Source organism: Lonchura striata, chromosome 2, assembly GCF_050655825.1.
Source record: "Lonchura striata isolate lonStrDom1 chromosome 2, ASM5065582v1, whole genome shotgun sequence".
In the NCBI taxonomy this organism is placed as follows: Eukaryota; Metazoa; Chordata; class Aves; order Passeriformes; family Estrildidae; genus Lonchura; species Lonchura striata.
In genome coordinates, this window is record NC_140704.1 from 106930653 (window position 1) to 106953856 (window position 23204).

General features: G+C 39.9%; 1 protein-coding gene across 2 annotated transcripts in view; it reads left to right on the forward strand.

Moving 5' to 3' along the window:
- Nucleotides 1-1550: 1550 nt before the first annotated feature.
- The window catches only part of LAMA1 (laminin subunit alpha 1), a 96409-nt gene continuing 74755 nt past the window's right edge, over nt 1551-23204 (forward strand). For both annotated transcript variants that reach the window (XM_085573740.1, XM_077784268.2), the window contains exons 1-3: nt 1551-1690; nt 22048-22218; nt 22571-22683. In XM_085573740.1, the coding sequence (XP_085429866.1) occupies nt 1609-1690; nt 22048-22218; nt 22571-22683 (366 nt within the window). In that variant the 5' untranslated portion in view covers nt 1551-1608. The remainder of the gene's footprint in view (nt 1691-22047; nt 22219-22570; nt 22684-23204) is intronic.

Below are 23204 nucleotides of genomic sequence, written 5' to 3' on the forward strand. Positions count from 1 at the left end.
TTTGGCTCTTGAAATTTGTTGACTTTTCTCTCCACAGATGTTTTGCTTTGCTCCTCCTCGCCGGTCCTGAAATTTAAGAAGTTCCTGGTGTGAGCAAAGAATGGATCTGTTGGGAAGGGACAGATGTGGAGTGTTATTTATTTGCAGGCTTGAAGGCCTTTGATAAAGTTTTATGACAGAAATTTTTCATTTTATATATCCTTGACCCATAGATATTTCTCTTTGTCTATGTTTGGAATATAAACATTGCTATACTTTGTCAAGTATAACACTGAGTTACATGATAAGAAATTGCTTTTATGTAAAATATGTAACTCGCTATTATTTTCCTGAATTTTCTGACTTCCTTGATCAATCAAAAAATTGATCCAGCCAACAAAGCTTAAGTCCAAACTCTGCAAAGAGCTGCCCACAATTTGAAGAATTGCATCATAACTCTGCTCATGTCAACTCACAAATATTTTTGTATTTTGAAATATGGTTTTTAATCCAATACCATGGAGAGGAGCACAAGGTTTACCTAAAAAAATAAACAGCATTTTTTAAACAAGACTACTTTTTCTTTCCTTAAAAAAGAGGGAATTCGCATTTGAGAGATGGTATAAGTTGACTCAAATTCCCCTACCTTAACCGATTTTTGGCATAGAGTTCTCTTTCCAGCAAAGTGCTCCCTGCTGCACCTTCCTTGAAATATTCATTAAGGAGTGTGGTAGATATAAGCTCTGTGACTTGACAAACCTTAAAGCAGTAAAGCCTAATGGAGATGAATTTTCCTGAAGCACCAAATAAATATGTCTATCTTGAGAAATCTCTACAATCTTTTTGCTATGTTTCGTGCTAGTTTCATAAGGTAGCTGATTATCAAAAAGCTGCAAAGATTTCCTATGGGACAAAAAGTAATCAGCCTCATAGTTTGCTAGCAGCTGAGAACTCATTTAATTTACAAACATGGCTGATTTGTTGTGGCTATGTGAAACAGGAGCTGGAAAACTATCAGCATGGGAACGAAGTTTCAGAGGTGGGGATGATAAATTTATAAGGAAAGCCTTAACAGATATTTATTTATTTATTTATTTATTTACACGTGCAAATACCAGCCGTATGGGAATGTATGTTGAATTAGTTTCGCGGTGCTTTCTCCCTTCCCACACTTTTACCCTATTATTTCGCGCACTCACCTTTCCCTTCCTCCTCTTCATTGCAAAAATTCCTTACCTCGATAACTAGGGTTTTCGAGAACTTTTTAGGCACGGAGCTCGGGCTCGCCGCACCCCGCGCATCACCCGCAAGATGCGGTCGGGACCGCAAGTGCTTCGGGGCGGTTTGGCGGGGCCGGACAGGCGCGGTGCGGGGCGCGGGATCCCCGAGCGTGCGAGGAGGGGACGGTGTGCGCGAAAAGCGCGTGTGTGCGAGGAGGGGAGTGTGTGAGAAAGGGTGTGTGTGTGCGCGAAGGGGACTGTGTGTGTGAAGGGGACTCTGTGTGTGTGTAGGGGGCTGTGTGAGCGAGCCCTCGGTGGTGCGGGGCGGGGCGGGCCGGGGGCGGCGGGGCAGCACATATAAGGCGGGCTCGGCGGCGCGGGCAGCGTCCCTCCAGCGGCGGCATCAGCGATGGGCAGCGGCGGGCGGCGGCTGCTGGCGCTGCTGGCGGCGACTTCGCTGCTGTGGGTGCCGGGGCAGGGCCAGCCCCGAGGTGAGCGCAGGAGGGGGGTGCGGGGGTGAGCAGCACAATGCCCCGCAGGGCAGTGCCTGCGGGGTTGGTCTGCAGCCGCCCGCCGCGTCCCGTGCCTCTGTCCCCCGCGGGGCTGGGGCAGCCTCGGCAGTGTCCCCGTCCCCGCCGGGCACGGCCGCTGCTGGGCTGCCAAGGCAGCCCGCTGTGGGAGGCGGGCTGGGGTCCGGCGGTGCCGACGCTTCCCGACGGCCCCCCCATCTCTTTTATCCCTGTTCTCGTCCCCCATCTCCACGTTTTGCGGCCGCCCTCCCCCACTTTCCTGAAGTCCTTTCTCCTCCCTCGGCGGCGGGGGCCAGTGCGCCCGGCCGCCTCCGGGGCCGCCCACTCCCTTTGTGGGAGACGCCGAGAGGCGGCAGAGCCCCGGGGGAGGAGGGGGCGACCCCGCCGCTCCCCGCTCCTGGGCCGGGGGAGGGCTGCGGCGCCCCGGGAGCTCCCGGCGGAGCCTGTGTCCCGGCGGGAGATGGGGTCAGAGCCGGGCACGGGCTGCAGTCCTGGGGTTCCCTCTCCGGGGAAGGGAGAGAAGGAGCCCCAAGGGATGCTGCACGCTGACGGTAATATAAACCACATTAAGCTCGGTTATACGGAGTGAGAAGAGTCCCAAACCACTTTCCGGGCACGAGGCAGAGGTAGCATGAAGAAGTAATGAAGATAATTTAGGAAAGTTTTCTCTTTTCCTTTTTTTTTTTTTTTTTTTTTTGTTTTGCACGTGGGCCGGCTGGCGCGTTGTGGCCGGGACACCGGAACGCTCCGCGCCGAGTTCTTACCCTGCGAATGACTTCATGTCGCGCATCCTCTTTGTTCGGGGTAACTTGTAACTTGTAACTTGTACTCGGCTGTAACTTGGGTTGTCCTGTTGGGACCCAAGCTGCTGAGCACATCGGCTCACTCTGTTGCGAGGTTAACAGTGGTTGACTCTGCGGTGTGCTGGGTCGCGATGGGAAGCGCTGGTAGACACCAGACGCTCTCACCTTTGGTTTGGGTCAGCTGCTGCTGGGATCCACCGCAGAATTTCTGCCGATCCCTACTCTTTGTACATGAATCCCCAGTCCCCCCATTAGGTCTCTATTAAAAACCAAAAAAAAAAAAAAATCTTGAATGGAAAATGGTTGGAAGGCATATGTTGTGCAGATGCATGACTTGGTGAAGTATGGTGTTTGAGATGGATGTAGGGTGGGAGATTAGCATCTGGATGTTTACAAGCTGCAGTAAAAGCCAGTGTTTATTAACATAATTATGTGTACAAAATATCCTCTAGGTAAAAAGGACAAAAATTAAGCCCAAGTAAATTTCAGAGGCCATATGTCTCAGTTTGAAAATAAATACACTGTACTTGGGTTATGAAAATTCGGTTGTAGAAACAAATGAAATGCTGAAGTGACATAAATTTTGCTTTTTAGTTTTTTAAGGTACCATCTTGCATCAAATAACCTTAATTCAATACTATTTCCTGTTTGAATATATACGATAACATGCAGTATAAAAGGTAGGTATTTTCCTGAAGCTTGTAGAGGTGACAAGAGCAAATACCATTTTTGGTTTTTTCATTGACATTTACAGTGATCTCACTGTAGTAATGTGTAGCTTTTATATAGCAGCTCACGAGTAGAGGCATCTGGATAAAATACAGTTGCTTTTTATGTCAGTGATTGAAGCTACCAGTATATTTCATTGCTTTTAAGCCACGCCTCCTGGGAATATTTAAATTCATAATTACGTTTTTCTAGTTGAAAGATCAGGTCGAGATACTATTCCTCCTATTAGATTAAGTTGATAGATTTTTTTTTTTCTCAGCATGAGAGCACAGATCATCCGAGGAAGCTGTGAGTTTCAACCCCCCTGGTGGTGAACTGCCTTACAAAAGCCACAATTCAAGATAACTGATCCTAAAACAATGTGAAGAATGCGATGCAGATTAGAATAGCAATGTTGCTTTTACAGAAACTAAACAACTTTAGCTCAGAATTGTAAGCATCTTGTTGAGGTAAAAATACATTTTGAAGCGAGGATGGAAAGATTTCTCAGAGCAGTTGTCTAGAGAAGCTTGGGGAAAAGGTATCTTGGGATTGCCATGGAGAGTGCTGTGGTAGAACTCAAAGTATTTCTTGTTTGTTTTACTGTTCAGTTTTGCTTTTGTCCTGTCAGCAAATGAAGAAACTGGGGGGTACCGCAGCTGTAAGGGTCTGTCAGAAAGTGCTGAAGTCCATTCTAAGAAAAAGAAGCACATGGTACTGAAGTCACTGCACGGAACAGCTTTGAAAGTTAATGATTGATTCTTTCAACCTAAAGATTAATATCTACATAGCTATAAAATTTAGTTGGAATTTTAATTACAGGTGTTTTATTAAAGTGTTCCTATCATGGTAGAAAGTTTAGTTTGCATTTTCTGTTGAGTCGTTTGTATTCACTAATGGAGTAACTCTTCATGAAACATGTAACTGTGTCTAGGTACAGAGGAATTACTTTACGTCAGAAGCAAAAAGCCATTTCAGAGACTTGTAGCCGCTTTACTCTGTTGGAATGCATTCTTTGTTATACTGGAGTTAAGTGATACATGTCTTCAAAGTAGAAAGGAAAATCAGTTAATGGTTTTGCCTGTATTTCATAAATCTGACTCTGCCACTATGGTAATGTTTACTTGGAAGGCTATAGTTGTACACTAAATATTTCCTCAGCTGCATTTCAGTTTGTTTGTGTAAGCTGGTGTGCTGAAGTAGCCTGCTCTTGGGGTTTTGGATAAGTGCTGGTGCTTGGGGAACTGAATGGCCCTGGGAAGGTGCTCCATCGGGGCAGAGATGAACACAGGTATTTCATATACCTGTCACCGATTGGGTTTCAGACCTGCTTTGCTTCAAGGATCTGGTTTAGCAAGTATTCTTAGGCTATGGCTAATATACAAATTATGACATTATGGTCAGCAATCACATTTTTTTTGTTGAAACACAAGTGATATAAATTATATTGTTAGACAACATTCCCAGGCAGTGGGAGATTTATGTGAATCTCCTTAGTTTGAGGTGGTTTGAACCCACATCTCCAATCTCTGAATATAGTGCTGTATTACCAAGTTGCTGTGACATGTAATGCAGAGGAGGAGTGTGTGAAATCTCTCCAGACCTCTCTTTGAAATGGAGCTACTGTACAGCCCAGATGGCAAGTTTCCTTCCAGAAGGAACAAAAAGCCGATGCTTCCATTGTATAATTACTGTGCTCAAAATGTAAGGAGAAATAAGTACAGGCCCTCTCTTTTATGTATTTACCACAAGCAGCAATAAGGTGTTTGACTTCAGGAAAAACTCCTTTATTGTACCAATGTCTTCTGGGGTTTGTTTGTTGTTTTAGTTTTTAGTTGTTTTTTTTACTGGGTTATGCAAGCCTGGCAGCAATCATGGGGTGGTTGTGAATCCTACTTAGTGAAGAAGGGCTCTTTGGTGCCTAATTCAGGATAGTGAGTTCCACCTCAAAAAGTGATGTACTTTAATTGTAGGAGTTACAGCATTTGACAGAAATTAGGGATGTTAATCTCTGAGCCTAGGTAGGTGGATCTTACACTCTCAGCCACCTCACCACAACCTCATGCATTCAAAGCTGTTCTGTGCAATAGAATAGTTTCCTCTGACACTTTTAAAATAGAGAGACAAACTTCCAGAATGTACTCAGAGGAAAATTTTCTGGAATTTCAAGATGGCTTAGATGTTGTATTGTATTCACAATTGCTTTCTGTATGAGTTGAAGTAAGTCTCTTAAGTGCTTCACCATACTGCATCTTGTGTTCATGTATGCTAGTGGCTTGAATAGACCTAATTTCCATCAGTCTTAAATATCAGTTTTTTCCCAACATCTGCAACAGAGTTGTTATAGAAAATGAGAAAGTTTCTATCCCATGAAAAGTTTGCATTTACTTCTTAACATTTTCTTTTAACATTTCTGCTGTATTTCTGCTGATGTGAATATTGTTTCCTGGTAAGAACACTAGAAGAAACTTCAAATTCCTCGAGGCTTGTGGAAGACTTAAAAACAGTGCTGTTTGCAGTTTGCAGTGTGAGGCAGGAGACCAGTGAGCTAAAAATATGACAGGAGTTTGAGGCAGAATCACTTAACATTGTGATAAGGTAAAAACCTAATTTTTGGCAAGATTGGGTGGAATGGTGTACTTGGCTTAAATTTCCACTTTTTCCTCAGGGTTTGAAATCTCATTTACAGTGAACCTGTACATCCCTTGTGTTTTAGGGTGGGCTAAGTAGCAGGGTCCAAGATACTTATTAGCTGTCCACACTCTTATTTAAGTTCTTAGATTGTGTGAGAAGTCTCATGTTCACCTACAAATTAATACAAGATCAAGGTGGAGCACCATCAATAACAAACCCAGAGAAATGAGCCCAGGGCTCTCCTCTGACAGCCACTGATGTGTCATGGGAGCAGCTCTTTAGAGCTTACAGGATGGGGGTGGTGGCAGTCTACAGGGGTATGGGATTCATCCTGGGATATAGGGGAAAACATCTTGGGATTGCACAGGATTTATTTTGGGATGAATGGAGGAAGGGCTGAAGATGCAGGGATCAAAGTGGTTTAGGGATCCATAGAGTGTGTGTGCAGGGCAGTTTGTGGCTCATGACAGGGGTGGAGCTGTGTGCCTCAGGGGTTCACATGCCAGATAGCAGCAGTGGGGAGATCTTGGGTGTGGGGGAGCACAGTAACTGGATCCAGTGAGTCTCCAGCTTTGGGTATTTTAAGAAATCCAAATTGTGGATATGCATTGAAGAAATCAGTCTCTGTTTAAGAATCCATGTTTTCCCCTGGAGCAAGGAACAGGATGAAACCATTGGTGGTGGTTGCATTTGTGTGTTTCTGTCTTTGTGAGTCTATGTGACTGGCCATATGTGTTTGCATATATCCATATATGCATTGCATTTTGTGGGTAGCTCTATATGTGCCTGTTGGGAATACTTGCTCACCTTTACTATGGCTGGGCCTAGGAACATGGAGCTGCAGCAGCCACATCTCTCTTGGCCTTGGTACACCCCAGCAAAACTCTGTGGAAGAGTAGGTGTAATGCCAGAACTCTTGGATTTTTCTTTCCTCTGAATTCATTATTTTTGTCTACAACAATCTGATTCTCAAAGCTTTAATGTAGTGGAATTTTTTGATATAGCACTATAAAAAGGTCAATTTTAGATGACCTATTGATGATGTCACCTCAAACAGGAATGCTGTTTTTCTGGATACAATTGTCTTAAAGCTACAAGGTTCCCTAAGTTCATGATAAGCAACACACATATATTTTAAAACTTTTATTAAATATAAATGAGGTTTGGTCTTATTAAAAGGTATAGGTAGTGTAAAAAAGTAATTGATCTCAACTAGGGAGAAATTTTGCTGACTGGGACCTGACTTGTGGTTGGGGAAAAGAAGAAAGAACTGAGAAATGTCATTTTTCCTGGTAGTCTGCAAGGAACATAATAGACATTCTATGGGGAAAATGTGCTTGGTGTTGATTAAAGCCCTACATTTAAAATCCATTTTTTGTTTTTTTGCCTGATTTATTTTGCAAGAAATCACCAACAAGCCACAGACCATTTTCTTTTTTCTTGGAGTACAAAGGTATGTGACAGAGAAAAATCACATGAAAGCATTCTAAAGCTTTCTAGATAGAGGATTAAGATAAAAAAAAAAATCGTCTGTTGTAAATATTTTCTCCATTCCCTGAGGACTTAGAAAATGCATCTCTAAAAGTTTAGGGCTATCAGTGTATGTTGAGCACTTGCTCGTATTTGCATCAGTTTCACAAGAGATCATCAGGTGAGGTTTGTTGCCTTCCCCTACTTTTATTTGTTGCTTTTCCTGCCCTGCAGACATCCCTTCCTGACCAAATTGAGAAACTGTATTGCAAAAGTTTTGCAAGGCAAGATTGGTTGGGTCACCTTGCAGGAATTGTGATTTGTTAGTTGGTGTAAACCTTAGGAGCACATCACTTAAATTTTTATTTATGCTTTTAAGTACTCAAGTGGTATCTCAGAGCCTCTGAGCTTGCAGATGTGGGTACAGCTCTCTGTCCTTGAGGCCAGTGCTTTATTTGCTTGTGTGTCAGAGCAGAAATAAGGCTAGGTATATCTGTGCTTATTCTTTCTTAGTTACTTTTGCTATTTAAGGACTTCAGTGGTTTCTCAATCATTCTATGCTTTTTTTTAGAGGCTGGAAAAATTGCTTTTTCCCTGCAAATAATTATTTTAGACACATTTTTGAGTATTAAAAGCTATATGCATAACAATTTTACAGGAAAACTGGAAGACTCCTTTTGTAATTACAGTAGATATAAATAAAAGTCAGAAAATAGGAAAACATAAAATTGTAAGACTAGAAACTAACTTTCAGTATTCTAATAGCAAATATTATAGGTGCACATAATTTAAATTTCTCTTTCTGATGTGAAACAGCAGTTACAATTCCTGAGAAGTGCAGGGCAAAACATAGAGATAGAATGCTTTGGATTTACCTGAAAACCTGTTTTTTTTATTTTTTTTTTTCTTTTAAATATCTCCTGAAAATCACAACTGTTCTAGTGGCCATGTGAGCTCAGAGAGCCATTGGAAGGGAGGCAGATTCATAGCAGGTATTTTCACCCACTGCCCTTTCCACAAGTTCAACTTGTGTTTGTAAAAGCAGCAGCTAATGTGGGTTGATGGGCTGACACAGTTGATTTTTTTTTTTTCTTGTCTTTTCTGGGCTTTTCCACCAGGCCAAGGCTGAGAAGATCCCACTGCTGCTTGTGTAGGCGGAGTAGATGTCAGCCTTCAGCAATAAATTCCTTCTGTTTTGTCATCTTTAACTTGTTAGCTTTTGATGATTTTTTTTTATCTGTCATTCGATACAGCAACAGCTCTGTCAGAGATATTCCCTAACCAATTCTTTTAGATTAAAGATTCAGATTTGAAAGTTGTTTTGCAAGCATAATGTAATTCCTTTCTATGAGCTCATTTATTGCGCTGTGGTACTCAGCCCCCATCTTGATTCCTGCATGAAAATAAGGCTTAAAAATCTGTTTAAAAAATGGTCTTCCCAAAGTGGAAACATTGTTTTTTCTCCTTGCAGGCTCTGCCTGCGTTTTTATTGCTGCTTGCTAAAAAATGGCCTTGAAAATGGGCTGGTGCCCACTACCTTCTTCACTGTATTTCCATAGCTTTTATTTGCTGAAAGTCTGAGAGGACAGTGCAGAACCTGTACACGTAATTCAAAACAACTTCTCTAGTCTTGGTTTGATTCTTTAATTATTATTTTTTGCTTGTGGAACCAATTAAGCAGGAAGTTTTTAATAGAAAAATCCTAACTCTACAAATCAGTAAGGTGAGTCTCACTGACTGGAAAAAGTGTTGGAATTCAGTCATTGAGCATAAATGTGAATTGGAGTTGTCATTAATGGTAACTTAGATTAGTATTGATTATTTTTATCAGATTTTTTGAATGACTGCAATTTTGCCTTCTGTCAGAAAACCCAAAGATGTATATAAAGAAATGTTTGCGTGGGAAGGCAAGGAACAAAGCCCAGTAGCAAGTGAGACATCCAGTGCAATTTGATTGTGGCTGGGTGCAGCCTTGCCAGGGAGCACTGGAGCAGGGATCCAAGTTATCCCTCATTTTTTTTGTGGGTGCTGGCAGAGTGAGCTTTGTAGGAAGCACACAAGGTGTTGGGCAGCCTGGGGAGCCTGGCTGCTCCTCTGGTGCTCCGTACCCAGGCAGAGCTGCTGCCAGGCTGGATGGTGCCCAGCCAGGCTTCACTGGCTCCTATCCATCTAGGAGTATGTAGTCAGTGAGTGAATCAGGGAGAATCTAGCACCAGCAGTAGGCCTGTACTTTAAAAATCAGTTCACTGCATTCCACCTTCCCTCCTCCTGGCTGTTTCTTTACAGAAGTGAGAAATACAGCTCCTGAAAGTGCTTCACTTACTGATAAAACTATGGAAGAGAGCCCACTGCTTTTTCTTGTCTGGTTTTAATTCAGATGCATGAATAGATGTGTGCTATGTTATTCTGCATGCATACCATTCATATATTTTTCTTTCTTTTCCTTAGCTGTGCTGTCTGTTGTGTGTATCTTTCCACTGCTTAAGGACAGGAAGGCAGAAAAGATTTGTAACAGTGTGGCAATGCCTCTGATGATTAGACTGTTTCTACTTTATTGGCTGAGAAGGGCTAGATAACAGAAGTTTGATGTGAAGGGTCTTTGTATTGTCAAGATCTGTGGATACCCTGTGGTTTAAATTAGGGTTGTGAAATATATGCTGTTGAAATTTCAAGGATTCCTTTTATTTACTTTAGCTTCTAGTCTCTGAAATGTGTGCTCAATGTCTTCTACTAGAAAATACCCTTTAAGATATGCTGAAGACATAAAAAATTTGATGGCAAAATGAAGGATTAAATTGACTTCACTGGCTTGGGGAGAGTTGCTGTGCTTGATATTATGTCTACTCACAGTTCTTCATTCCTTCAGTAGCTGCTAACTAATGCGTTCATTTTGTGTGCGTGTCTTAATTGCCAAAATAGTTCAATTCACTCTTATGTGATAATATATCTCTTACAGCATAAAGAAAAAGGTTTGTATAGATAGAAGGCAAGTCTGCAACTTGTCTCTGTTTTTTACTATAGCTAGTAACTTTAACTATAGCTAATACATCTTGCTATGTCTTGATTAGAAGTTTAGGAACCACACATTTTTTGCTAATGCAAAACCATGAACTTGATACTGAAATTGTCTTTAGACATAAACATGAATTTTAAACTAAAAGTTACAGGAACTAAGTAATTAAGTTCTTTCCAGACCTATCGTGGTTTATCTTCCTTGAAATTGGTTTACAGTGAGTCTGTCAATGTTCTCCAGAGCAAGTTCATCAATTCTGAAGTCATGCAGCAAATGCAGAGTCCATCCTTGGATGACCACTCTTTACTTGGGCATGGTCACACTGGGAACAGCTTAGTTTTCTGCATATTTGATAATATTGCAATGGGGATATTTCTAATTGAAGAAATGATTATTCAAAGTACAGTGCAGGTTTTCAGTGACATGGAGGAGGCAGCCCTTGGCTGAGAAAGATATATGTGATGTGGTGGGGAACTCCCAGATGGATTGAGTATCTTTCCATTGTGATGAGCAGTAGGATGTGACCTAAAGGCAGTGGTGAAGCAATTGGTACAAAGCACAGCTGCTGGTGGACAGCTGTGTTCAGTGTTCAGAGGTTGCCATGTTGATGTTTAGCTCCAGTGATGTGTCAGGTTGCTCAGAAACTCTACTGTGGGTACTTGGTAGAAAGGTCTGCTTGTTACTGTACTGCCATGGCTGATAGTGATAATAGACACATCCAAGTTTGGGTGTTTCTGGTAAGCTGAGAATCCTGCAGGAGTGATAGGAAAAGAGGGTCAGAAGGGAATTCTTGGTGGTACAGTGGCAGGGAAGAGGAAAACCCTTTTTGTGTACCAAAGAATATCTACAGATGATACAATCTCTCTAAAATGGGAGCAGCCCCCCTTATCTTTTCCGTTCTTAAGGACAATGGGATATAAGTTGCCCACTCTGCAGCTCTACCCATGGTGCTGCATTTCCCACAGTCATCAGCAAAAAATGTTTGGGGTGTTTCAGGCAGGATCCAACTGTGCCTCACTGTTTTTTTAGTGTCACTGTAACATTGCTGAATTTTAAATTAAACTACTTGAACTCTCAGTCTGTTAGAATTTTCCTTAAAAATTGTGCTTTGGGCTGAGATGCATCATTCTTGTTTTCAGGCCAAAGGCAAAATACTTTCAGAACACTTGATTAAAATTCCATGTGACCGGCTGAGTTCTTGAGTGTTAATGGCAGAACAGAAGAACTTTTTAAAATATTGTTTTCTTTTTCCCCCTTGTTTTTTTTGGTACTTAAAATTACGCTTTTTCAGGAATTTAACCTGTGTGACACAAAAGCTTTTGAATTTCATCGAGGTATTTGCTGTAAAATAATGAAATAAGAATTTACAAGTGGTGGGAGTTTGAAACATAAAATATGTGCAACAATTGACTCCGTACTATTTTTTTTTTAAACAGTTGCAGTTTGTGCCCTGTAGATTTTTTACTTTGTGTGCCTAGAGACCAGCATATGCAAGACCAAACAAAGCATGGTGATTTGCAGTTTTACTTTGTTGCTTAGAGTAAAATGCCTAGGAAAAAAAGTAACAGGATATATTTTACTTTTTACAAAGAGCAGAAAGCTACCTCTACATCATGTTGAGCAGTTGGTTACTTCTGAAAAAAAAAAAAAAAAAAAAAAATACAAAAATGCCCCACTAGGCTTTTCCCAATTAACTTTGAAACTTAGAGATTGCTTGCTAAATCTTGTCAGTAGAGATTGGGGAATGACCAAGCTTTGCATGTCTTTGGGGTTACACAGTTGCAAATCCTTTCAGGTCCATTCAAGCTGGAGGAAATGTGCTTCCTTCTACCCAGGAAGATCTGGCAGTGATACAGAGCTGTATATGCTCTGGTAATGGCTTTGTGCCTTTTGGAATGAAAATATTTTTCTTCCCCTATCTGAAAACAGGACAGTTGGTAGTTCTGAGATGGCAAAACCTCTTAAACTTGTTATAGCTTTGGTTAATAAATGGAAAAATTTGACTTAATTTAAATAGAAATTCAGCTTCATCTAACACAGCTGCAATTTCTAATATTAAGGAAGTGACAAATCTTTTTTAAATTAGGAAAATGAAATAAATTTTGATTTTATGTACATCTAGTTAATAACAAGCTTTCACTTAGTGAAAAATACGTTTCAGAGTTACTTTGTAATGGACCTACTTAATTTATGATCACAAGGTGATGCCAACTGACTCATGGGCATTTCTAACTGTTTTAATCTTAATGTTTACATGGAGCAAAAAGTAGTGACTTTTTTTTGGTTGTGATACTGAGTCACAGTACTGAGTGGGACCTCTAAACCTTAAATTCTTCTCAAGCTCAGGTATCCCAGAATTTGCAAATTATAAATGGAAATTTAGATTCAGAAGAAGGCTAATAGGTACGTCGGTCATAACTTCCTTTTTATTATAATGAATAATTAGGTGTGCAGGCTGAGGCTGCACATTTATGCATGCAAATTTAATTAGGATTAAACCCAAGAGGATTTTCACTTACAAGACATTTGCTTCAGGTTGAAAACTGGTGATAGAAAAGAAGTTCAGGGGGAGATATTATTTAAGGAATCATATTAAGGGGGCATGAGGGAAGTCTACCATGGGTCCTACATTAGTAAGAACAAAAATGTTTAGTTTTGTTGATATTGGGGCACATCATAAGTGACAAGTGACTGAGGTCCTTAGTCTTTGACATGCCAGTCACACTGCCAGTACTTCTGTTTTGTTGCTTTAAGCTAATATTATATCTTAGGCAGCATATAAGCAAAACTTACAAGACACTGAAGTCTTTAATAGCTGTGGCTTGTATTTACTTCAGGTTTGAGCAAAGATTGTTCCCGATTGATGACTACAGAAAAAAAGCTAGTGTACTAGTAGAAGAAAGAACAACCCCCAAACCAACAAGCACAGTGATGCAGACTCCTTAAAGTGTAGAAAAAGCTTTGGATGAACAAGAAAGAACTAATTTCATGGTCTGGCAGGTTTGTTGTTCCTTGGCAGCCTGCCCATCTGTCAACTTGTAGCTCTTTTGCTTTGGTGTAAATGCTGTGACAATTTCTGGGCAGATTCTTTAACTGGCCAACAGCATACAAAAAAATCAATACTTGCAAGGCATGACTTGACAGAAGAAATATTGATTATAATTTGAAAATGCATGATAGAATACTCAAAATTACTTACTTTTCATATCAAGTTTTACAGTCTGATGCTGAAAACTAGCATGAAATCTAGTTTTCTTTTATTCCACTACCCCTTAGTTTGTTCTGATTGAAATAAGCAGTAAGTTACTGTCAAAATTGAAGGTATGAGAAATACCTGTGATAGATTTTTTATTTTTCCCCAGGAAATGATTTTTTGTTTCTCAAATACCTGAAATCTGTGAAAGGACCAAGCCATAATACCAGAAACCACATTCATGACTGGGATGTAAGCTGTGAAACCTATTGAATTCACCAGTGTTTTTATGCTCACACTGTCAAAGATGATGTGCACTCCTTTGGGAACAAAGTAGCACGTTTGTAGGAATGTCTGGTTGGGGCTGAAAACTCGAGCTTCTTCAGTTTAAAGTATCTGCACTCTGACCATGTCTTTGCAGCCTTATCCTCTCTCCTTAGTTTTCCAATCATTTGTATATAGATACTTCATGCACTTTGAAACTTTTCTTAGAACTCAGGTTTTCTGCCCTCCTTTGGAAAAGAAAAAGCACTTTTTTTTTTTTTACCTTGTTCAAATTCTGTTATATTGGGCCCATCAGCCTGGCTATATGCTGGCGTTTGGGAATTTTAAGGAAGACATGCAAGTTATGCCAGACACTTGCTCCTTAACCTTCACAAACTATATTGAGGAAGCTAGCTGTGGGAGAAAAATGCAGCTGGTGTTCATTCTTGAATGAGCAAACTTTTGCTTACTTTGTTTCCAGTCTGCGTTTGATGGAATTTCATTAATTTGTAGTGTTATAACTTTATTAATTTGTAGTGTTGTAATTATTTTCAATAAATTTCTGAGCACAGAATACTAATTAGCACATCATCTAGCCTAAAGGAGACCACAGTAGGTAAAATGCTTTTGCTGTAGTACCCTGTCTGCATTATGGCCCTCATTAATAATGCTGAGTGCACATAAGCAACTGCAGAAAAAAATATTTGGCAGAGAAGACTTTGCCATTTAGAAGAAGGGGCAAAGTTTCATCCTCTGTAGCTTGTTTGTGCTCTAACAGCTTGCGGAGTTCAAACAGAATGTTTTTTGTTACATTAACTGGTGTAATGAACTTGTTTTGTTGTCCTTTTTTCTGGCGCTCCAGTTGGATTGCTTAAGTGTGATTTATAAAAGCTTGAGTGGATCAGAGCTGTAAAATAATCATCAGACTGTTCTGAAAGCAAGTGGTTGAGTGTTCAGCAAATGGCTGCAAAGTAATCTGTTTTACAGATAACCTGAACTCATCTCAGGGTCTGATGTGGAGTATATTTATCTTTTGTAAGTGACCGAGTTCTGCAGTACAGCAGACCAGGATCTTTTACTTACCTTGGTGTACAATGCAAACAGAACAGCAGTATCTGGAAAAAATACAAAACTTATTCTCACGTGTGTTAACGAAACTGTCAAGAATTTAAGAAGTTAGTCTATTCCAGTTGGTGCTGATGAGGTCTGAGGATCCACACTGTTGGAAAAATGCAAGCTGCCAAGAATTCAGAAGGATAAGCAGTTTAGCAAATGGACTGTAGAAAGATTGAGAGGGTTGTTTGCATAGTCTGGAAAAGAGTGTGATAACAGCTCAGGTAAACAAAAGTTGTAATCAAGATCATGATGATGAATGCAGCAAAGAGGACTGAAAATTTGTAACTTTTAAAGTGATAAAGTGTCAGAATAGATTTGTCAAGGATGTTGAGGAATATCCTCATTGGAAGCTCTTGAGAACAGACAAACTTAGTATGTTCTTACATTAAAAGCTGATTCAATTAAGTAAATGTAATCTTCACTACCTAGTATTTCTGTGATTGACATGCTAGTCAGCTTTGCTTTACAATATGAGAAGAAATAGAGAATGGGATTTAGGAAAATATAATGTTCTGTCATGGTAGAGGTTTCTATAAATCTGAAGCAGTTTTATCTAAATACTACAAATTAAAGTTTGCAGATGTTCTAAAATACCCTAAACATACTACATAGTTAAATCCTGTAAACCTGATGTTTTGCTAGCAGAAATTCTCCTCTATGGTGAGCTACAGAAAAAGGTGTGATCAGTTTTCACAATAATTTCTAACTAAGGGCTTGCTACCTAAGCTTATTGCGTAAGTTGTGGTGAAACTTTCAGCTTTTCAAGTGGATTAATGCTGCAGCTAACACATTTTACACAGTGTCTCCACAAAGTGGATTATAAGGCACGTTGAGTGTTAAATCCACATTTCTTTCTGACTGTAAGAACAGAGAATTAGTACCTTAATTCCTGTAGTTAGAAGTTAGCAATTTCAGCCCATTTATTTTAGGGAAACCAGCCTAGATATTTGATGTGATTACAGGGTAGGATTCTGATGAAAGTGTATAGAGAAGGTTAAACTAGAATTGCTTGTTGGTAAAATATAATGAGGGTAAATCTATTGAGCAGGCTAGGAATCTGAACCCAAGCCTGATAGTTCCAGGAGTTTTATTTAGTAAACTCATTTAATCCAAAACTTGAATAAGACAGAACAACTAAATTAAATCTGTGCTTGAAAACAGCCTGAGAATGTTGTAAAGAATGTGACCTCAACTTCTGTATGTAATGCTATTACATATTTTATACATTCTAATGCTGACATTTTATTACATTTTATCTTTAGTCTATTCTGTTCTCCTGAGGTGCATCAAACTATTCTGAGCAACTGTGTACTCTGTAAATTTTTTCAATGAAGGGAGAATCCATTGCTTGTGAGCAAACTTCAGCATTGCCAGCTTGTTATGAGCTGCTGATTGCCTCTACATTTTTAAAAAAACGGTAACTTGCAAATGAGATTAGATTCCTTAAACTATTTCTGTGTTCTGAAAAATGACACAATAAAAGCTCCTTGTTACTGAATACATCAGCTCTTTATGTTTTTTAAGTCAGATCTACTCTGTTCACTTGCAAATTACTGATTTATTACACTCAGCACAAAAAAATGAAAAAATACTTAGAGACAAATCAGGCTCTTGGCATCGCTGAATGTCTTGATGTTACTCACTGAAGTCTGGTTTAGAGGCTTCATTGTATACACTTATGACCAATCCAGAAAACTTTCTGAACTCAGTCCTTGGCTTGCTTCATATAATCTTTTGTGTTCATTTCCCATCCCATTAGTTTGTCTTAAAAAAAAACAAAACAAAAACCCAACAGACACCTCCCTAATTTAGTTAGCTTTCTAGAAATATCAGACAAATCAGTGAATCTGGAGTCAGGAAGAAGCTGTCCTAAATGTGACATTTCTGTAAGAGTTTTGCCATCCTTACAATATTGATCTGGATACCAAAATGCATTCTCTTAATTGTGCTCGTGGAATATATTTGGTGGCGTGAAGCCCATGTAGAGTAGAACTCTCATGTGCATCCTTCTGTTTGTGCAAGAGTTTGTAAGAGAAATTATTTTAATCAGCTGTGCCTCTGTGAGGAAGATTTCTATTCCTGGCACTGTCTCCCTTCACATTCCAACTGTAAAAAGTAGTTTTACTCTGTCTGTCACATTGTGAAGATTCATACAGTTTAATGTGTCACAAACACAGGTCACGCATGTGTTTTGCCAAAATGCACAAATCCACTTGTCTTCTACCCAAAAAACAGTGATTAAATACTATTAATTTTATGATTGAACATAATCATTAATCAGAAAATGAATTGGGGTTTTGTTCAGATCTAGCTGTACAAAATACAGCCAAGGGTCTTACACTGAGAAAACTTAAATAGAAGGAAGGGAAAAAAGTATGTCTAAAAAGGCTTTGATAGATGGCACACAAATGCATATGATTTTCATATTTACATTTAGTGATGGATATGTGCTGTGGGATGAGCATGGAGAGTAAGTCTAATGTTAGACTGCACTGATGCTGCTCTATCCTCTGATGGACAGGATATCTGAGCTGGACAAAATGCTCAGTAAGTCCAGATATGTTAGACTTATTGCATGGAATGATTACAATTGCTGTGATCTGCTCATGTGCAATAAGTCAGGTGTATCCAGAATGAAGCAACAAATATGCATGGACTGCAGTTGGAGTTACCAGAATCCTGCAAATGTCCCAAATTCTTGAAATACTTCTTGTTGAAAACTTCAGGGCCCTTGGTACTCTATATATGTAACAAAGTTAAAGCCTACAAACCCACAAAGAATTTACTTGAGTCCCCAGGAAAGATAATGATATTTACATCAGTAACAAGGAACTTGTGAAGATTTCTGTATAATCTGGTTTGAATTAGAATAATTCCCAAAGAAATGTAGGCGGTATACTTGACCACTAACTTCACAATAGAAGGATAGCTGTCCTGGCTAGAGGTGTCTTAAGCAATCCTGAATTAGAGTACTTTAAATCTGCCCCAATAAGTTGCATGCTTCACCTGTCCCTGTTAATTTGAAGAATCAGAGTCAATAGGTATATTGAAGCATATTAAATAGAAATTGCCTCGTCCACCTTAAAGCTTTTTGCCTGTATACTTTTTCCATTGCATACTGCATGCTGACCAACTGTTCATCCTTTGAAAATGTTACAAGTGGCTTCATTATGAACAAGTCTTTTTCCCGAGTTTTGCTGGAAAACTGCTGCCATGTCCTTCACCATAAGGTCTGCTTGCTAAACTGTACATACAACAAATCCATCCAACCTCGTAATTACTTCTTGTCATTTCCTGATGGATTGAACAGTGTAGCGTGTGGATGTGACAAATTTTGCACTATTCACATTGCAGGTCACCTTACTAGGAATGTAATTCCCTCCACTTCCTCTGAGCTTGAGGTATTTTGTCTCTAGGAAAGCTCTGAATGACATAATTCTGACAGTACCCACTCAGATTCTCAGTTCTCTCTTACTAAGTTTTAGTCATGCATCTGGCTAAAACCAAGTCCTTACAAATGAGAGCAACTTGTTTGAACTTTAATGAAAACATTGTGCTTAGCTTTTGTGCTGAGCTGTAGTGAACCAATTGTTATTCTTTCTCAAGGTCAAATTAACTTCTATACACTTCATTTTCTGGCACTGGGGTGTGTACAAATCTCTGGTTTGAGGCAAATGAGCATCTGAGTAGCTGGAAAATAATGAAAGAGTTCACCTTACCATGAAAAGGGCCAGCCAGCAGTTAGAAGTAAATGAGTTTAGTTTAAGAATTCTTCCAGCTTTTCTCAGGACCATCATACTCTCTTGCAAATGCTAAGCAGTAATTCTCATGGTTTTGCATGGAGCACTTGCCTTCCTTTCTAGTGGGAATAATATAATAAATCAAATTTAATGTATCATTTGTGCTGTACTTTAGATAGAAAACCATGAAAGTTAAATGGATGAAGGGCCTAGAGGGTAAGTCCTATGAGGAGGGACTTAGAGGGCTGGGGTTGTTTAGCCTGGAGGAAAGACGACTCAGCAGAGGCTTTTTCACTCTCTGAAACTACCTGAAAAGGAGGGTGTAGCCAGGCAAGGGTCTGCCTATTCTCCCGGGCAACAAGTAATAGGATGAAAGGACATAGCCTTAAGCTGTGCCTGGGGAGATTCAGGTTTGACCTCAAGATCAGAATTTCTTCATGGGAATAATTGTTAGGCATTGGAAATGCCCAGGTCACTGTCCCTGGAGGTATTCAAGAAATGACTCTGTGTGGCACTTGGTGCCCTGCTCTAGATGACCATGTGGTAATCAGAGGTTGGACTTCGTGATCTCAGAGGTCCTTTCCTAAGGACTTAATGATGCTGTGATGTCCTTAAAAATGCAAATATAATTTGCTGAAGTTTCAGTTTAATGAAATATGTTATCTTCTGATGGAGTTTCATGTCAATTACAGCCACTTACATTTCACACCAAGATATGATGACAGTCGTCTGTTTATGTGTAAATGGCTCATTTAAGTGACTGATTCTGTGGTTTCTCATCTTTATCATACCTACTGCTTCCTACAAGGCATAAAAATGTCTTAGCAGATGTTCGGTTTCCTGATTTTTTTGGGGAGGAGGGGGTTGGAGAAGTAAGAGAGAAGGGAGGTTGGCAGAGCAGCATCTAAGAGCTTTTGAACTCCTAACTCTGAGTACCCGGCTCTCCTTAGTACAAGAATAAAGAGGAACAATGTTCTTTGAAGATGCAACTCTTCTTATTTGAAATTTGCCTTTTTTCAATTTCATTTGTTCCAGATGTTTATTGTTTCCTAATAAATCATCTCCAACACTATCCTTGATCTTGCCTGAAATCAGTGGCTGCACCTCTGCAGTTTCCTTAAAATTTAATTGTGGTAAAGAGATTCGGAGGTGAACATAGTCAACTAGGATTTGAAGAGATGCAGTACCTTACAGGACAAAGCTAACAACCTTTATTTATTTGGATCCTGGGGCAAAACTCCAGTGCCACTCACTTAGATTGAAGTGCTCTTTTTTATGTCTGTGGGACTCAGAAAACTCACCATGAGAGAGCGTTGCTATTCCTTTGGCACAAGTCTGACTGAAGGTTGTTGGAGGCAAATTATTTCACTGTAGCAAATGGAAAGAAATGCCAGGGCTACTGTGTGAGTGAAGGTAATGAGTGACCTGGGAAGTAATGGAGACATGTCTTCATGGGAGCTCATGAAGACAGGCTGGTAGATCCCTTCATGAACAGTAATTAATACTGAATAAGAAAGATTCTATGTAATTGGAGGACAATGTTAGAAAAGGCACCCTCTTCCACTGCTAAGTTTTCTTGTCGAGTAGGAAAACAGAGGCAGCATTTCTTTTTTGGCTCCAGCTTTACATCTGGAGATGCACTACACACATTCTGCACAAGGTGAGAGAAGCCTCTGTAGAAAATCTTACTGGCAGAAGGGTCTCATTGGTGTAGTCATTAGGATGTCTTCAGCATCCTCATCTGCATCAGATTTAGGTGTAATGAGAACAAGGCATCTGACCTAGTCTGGATTTACCATAAATGAAGTCAGGACTTAAAAAAAAATAAAAAGCTCCATCTCCCTCCTATTATATTTCAAGTACAGCACAATTGAAAACACACAATTTGTTATTCATACAGTGGTGCAGTGGGTTAGGATTTAGCCAAATTTTCAATAGCTGAAGCAAGTCTTAAATAACACTGAAACTTTTCTCTAATATTCCTAGAGTAATGCAATTACTGGGCAAAGACACTTGAAAGGAATATTTACTGTAACCTTGTTAAATCACAGAATTGTTAGTGTTGGAAGGGAATTCTGGAGGTCATTTGGTCCAATGACACTGCCAAGGCGCAGGGTCACCCTGAGCAGTACACAGGGATTTGTTCAGGTTTTGAGTATCTCCAGAGAGAGACTCCATAACCCCTCTGGGCAGCCACTCCATTGCACTGCCATCTTTGGTGTGAAGAAGTTCCTCCTTGTGTTGAGGTGAAATTTCTGTTTTAGTTTATGGCCATCACTCTTTGTCCTGTTGCTGAAGAGTGTTGAAAAGAGCCTGGAACCTTTCTCTTGGCACCTACCTTCGAGATATTTATATGTATAAACAGCTAAGGAAAGCAAAACTTGAATATTTTAGTCTCTTTAGATGTATATTGTGGATAATGAAGTAAAAAAAAATCATACAGTTTTACTAATGGAATAGGAACATATTTCCACAAATATGGCTTTTAATTTTTTTCAGATTTCTTTTTAACAGAAGACAAATGATTGTAATGCCTTACTATTGCAACACAAGCAAGTCTTGCGGCATTTTTAATGTGCCATACCAAGGTTCTAGCTTTGATTTTAGCCCACTGGGGTTAATCTGTAAAGACAGGACTCCTCTTTTCAAAATTGTTTCTTCTTCAAAGAGTTACGTATGGGTGGAAATGGAGTATCTCTGTTACACCATAACTGTGCAAGAAATAGAAGCTTTTTAGCTCATGAGGGACAGCTGGAAGCTGATTGAGAGACTGTGCTTAACTTCTGTCACATACAGTATTCTAGAAATTTTATCAGTAGCCTTCAAACCAAAGTAAAACTTTACTCCTTTTAGAAAAAGTGAAGGATTCCTGGTCAGGTAGCTGTAATCTTGAAACTTACTCTGTTGTTACAGTAGTCCAGTGCACAAGAGCAAAACTATTTGAAAGTACACTGAAGTGTTTGTATAAAGATTAATAAGTGGCAAGCAAAATATCCCTTAGGCTTTACAGGGACTGCAGAAGATGTCTGTAGCAAAGGTTTAAAGTTCAGTCCTTAAATCTTTCAAGTCTGGAGTGTCCCGTTCAGGCCAGTGGTGTTGCTGCTGCAAAGAGCATGTGTTAAATGCCAATTTCCACACCAGCCAGAGTGTGTGCCCTATAATCCCTCTGTGATTCTGGCAGTGAGTCAGCTGTCCCCCAGATTTTGATCAATTCACTATGCAGGGGAAGATTTAGTAACTGGGAGAAATGGTTTGCAAACTCTTGTGTTCCTCAGCACAAAACATCCAAATGTGGAGTGAAAAAACAGGGATACTGCTGTCACGGTGCCAACTTTGCATGCCTTACAATGTGGCTGATAAACATTATTTCTTTAAAGGCCTGTTTCCTGCCATTTTGAACCTGGCCAGCAATGCTCACATCTCCACCAATGCTACCTGCGGGGAGAAGGGACCAGAGATGTTCTGCAAACTGGTGGAGCACGTCCCCGGACGGCCCCTGCGCAACGCTCAGTGCCGTGTCTGTGACAGTCACAGCGCCAATCCCAAAGGCAAGCTTCACATGTTTTGGATTTTGTTTGTTTCATGACTTTGTGTCTTTTTTTAACCCTTCCCCTTAAATACAGAGTGTACTGCAGTCAAATATGTTGTGGGTTTAGTCTCTGTACTATGTGAGTGCAATTACCTTGGAGCAAAAGGCTGACAAAGTGTGAGCACTATGCATCACCACTGAGCACTGCAAGATCCAGTGACAAACTTTTTTTCTCTGAGGGCAGATTTCAGCTTTTACGTCTTTATGACAGGAAGAGATTGTTCTTCGTGTGAAAGAACAAATGTGCTGGGTCAGAAAAGTTCAGTGAGATTTATTTTCAAGAGATGTTTAATTTTTTTGCTTTGAAACAGAGCAGCACCCAATTTCCAGTGCAATCGATGGTACCAATAACTGGTGGCAGAGTCCCAGCATTCAGAATGGCAGGCAATACCACTGGGTCACCATCACTTTGGATTTAAGGCAGGTGAGTAACACTTATGTGAGTGTCATTCAATGGATGTTTTATACAAGCCAATATAAACTGATTGCAGCTCTCCTGTATTTAGATAAACAAAAAAGTTTTTAGATAAACAAAAAAGTTTTTAGTAAAATCTCTCATCCATGTTCTTTCTGTCTTGGTAACCAATTCCATCTGTACCAATTCCTTTGTCGTGGTAACTTCTATACAAAGAAGATTTGTCTAACCTTCTGTCTTTTCCTCATGCTTCTGTCTTTCCCCCAGCAGTCCTATGATATTGTTTTCCTCCACCTTTTATTTTTTAAAAGTTACTTAAAGTCTGTGTTTTCAACATCTATTTTTAAACAGGAGTGTTTTCAGGGTATTGGCCAAAGTACATATTTTATATGTGAGGATGCTTCTGGCTGATTCTGATCATCATCTTATTGGAAGGAGCACTGGAAAAAAAATGTTCTAAACTATATCTTCTAGGAACTTTTGCTGTCTGCTGTTCTGCAGACCTGGGTTTGAATTTCTGAAACAGTGAT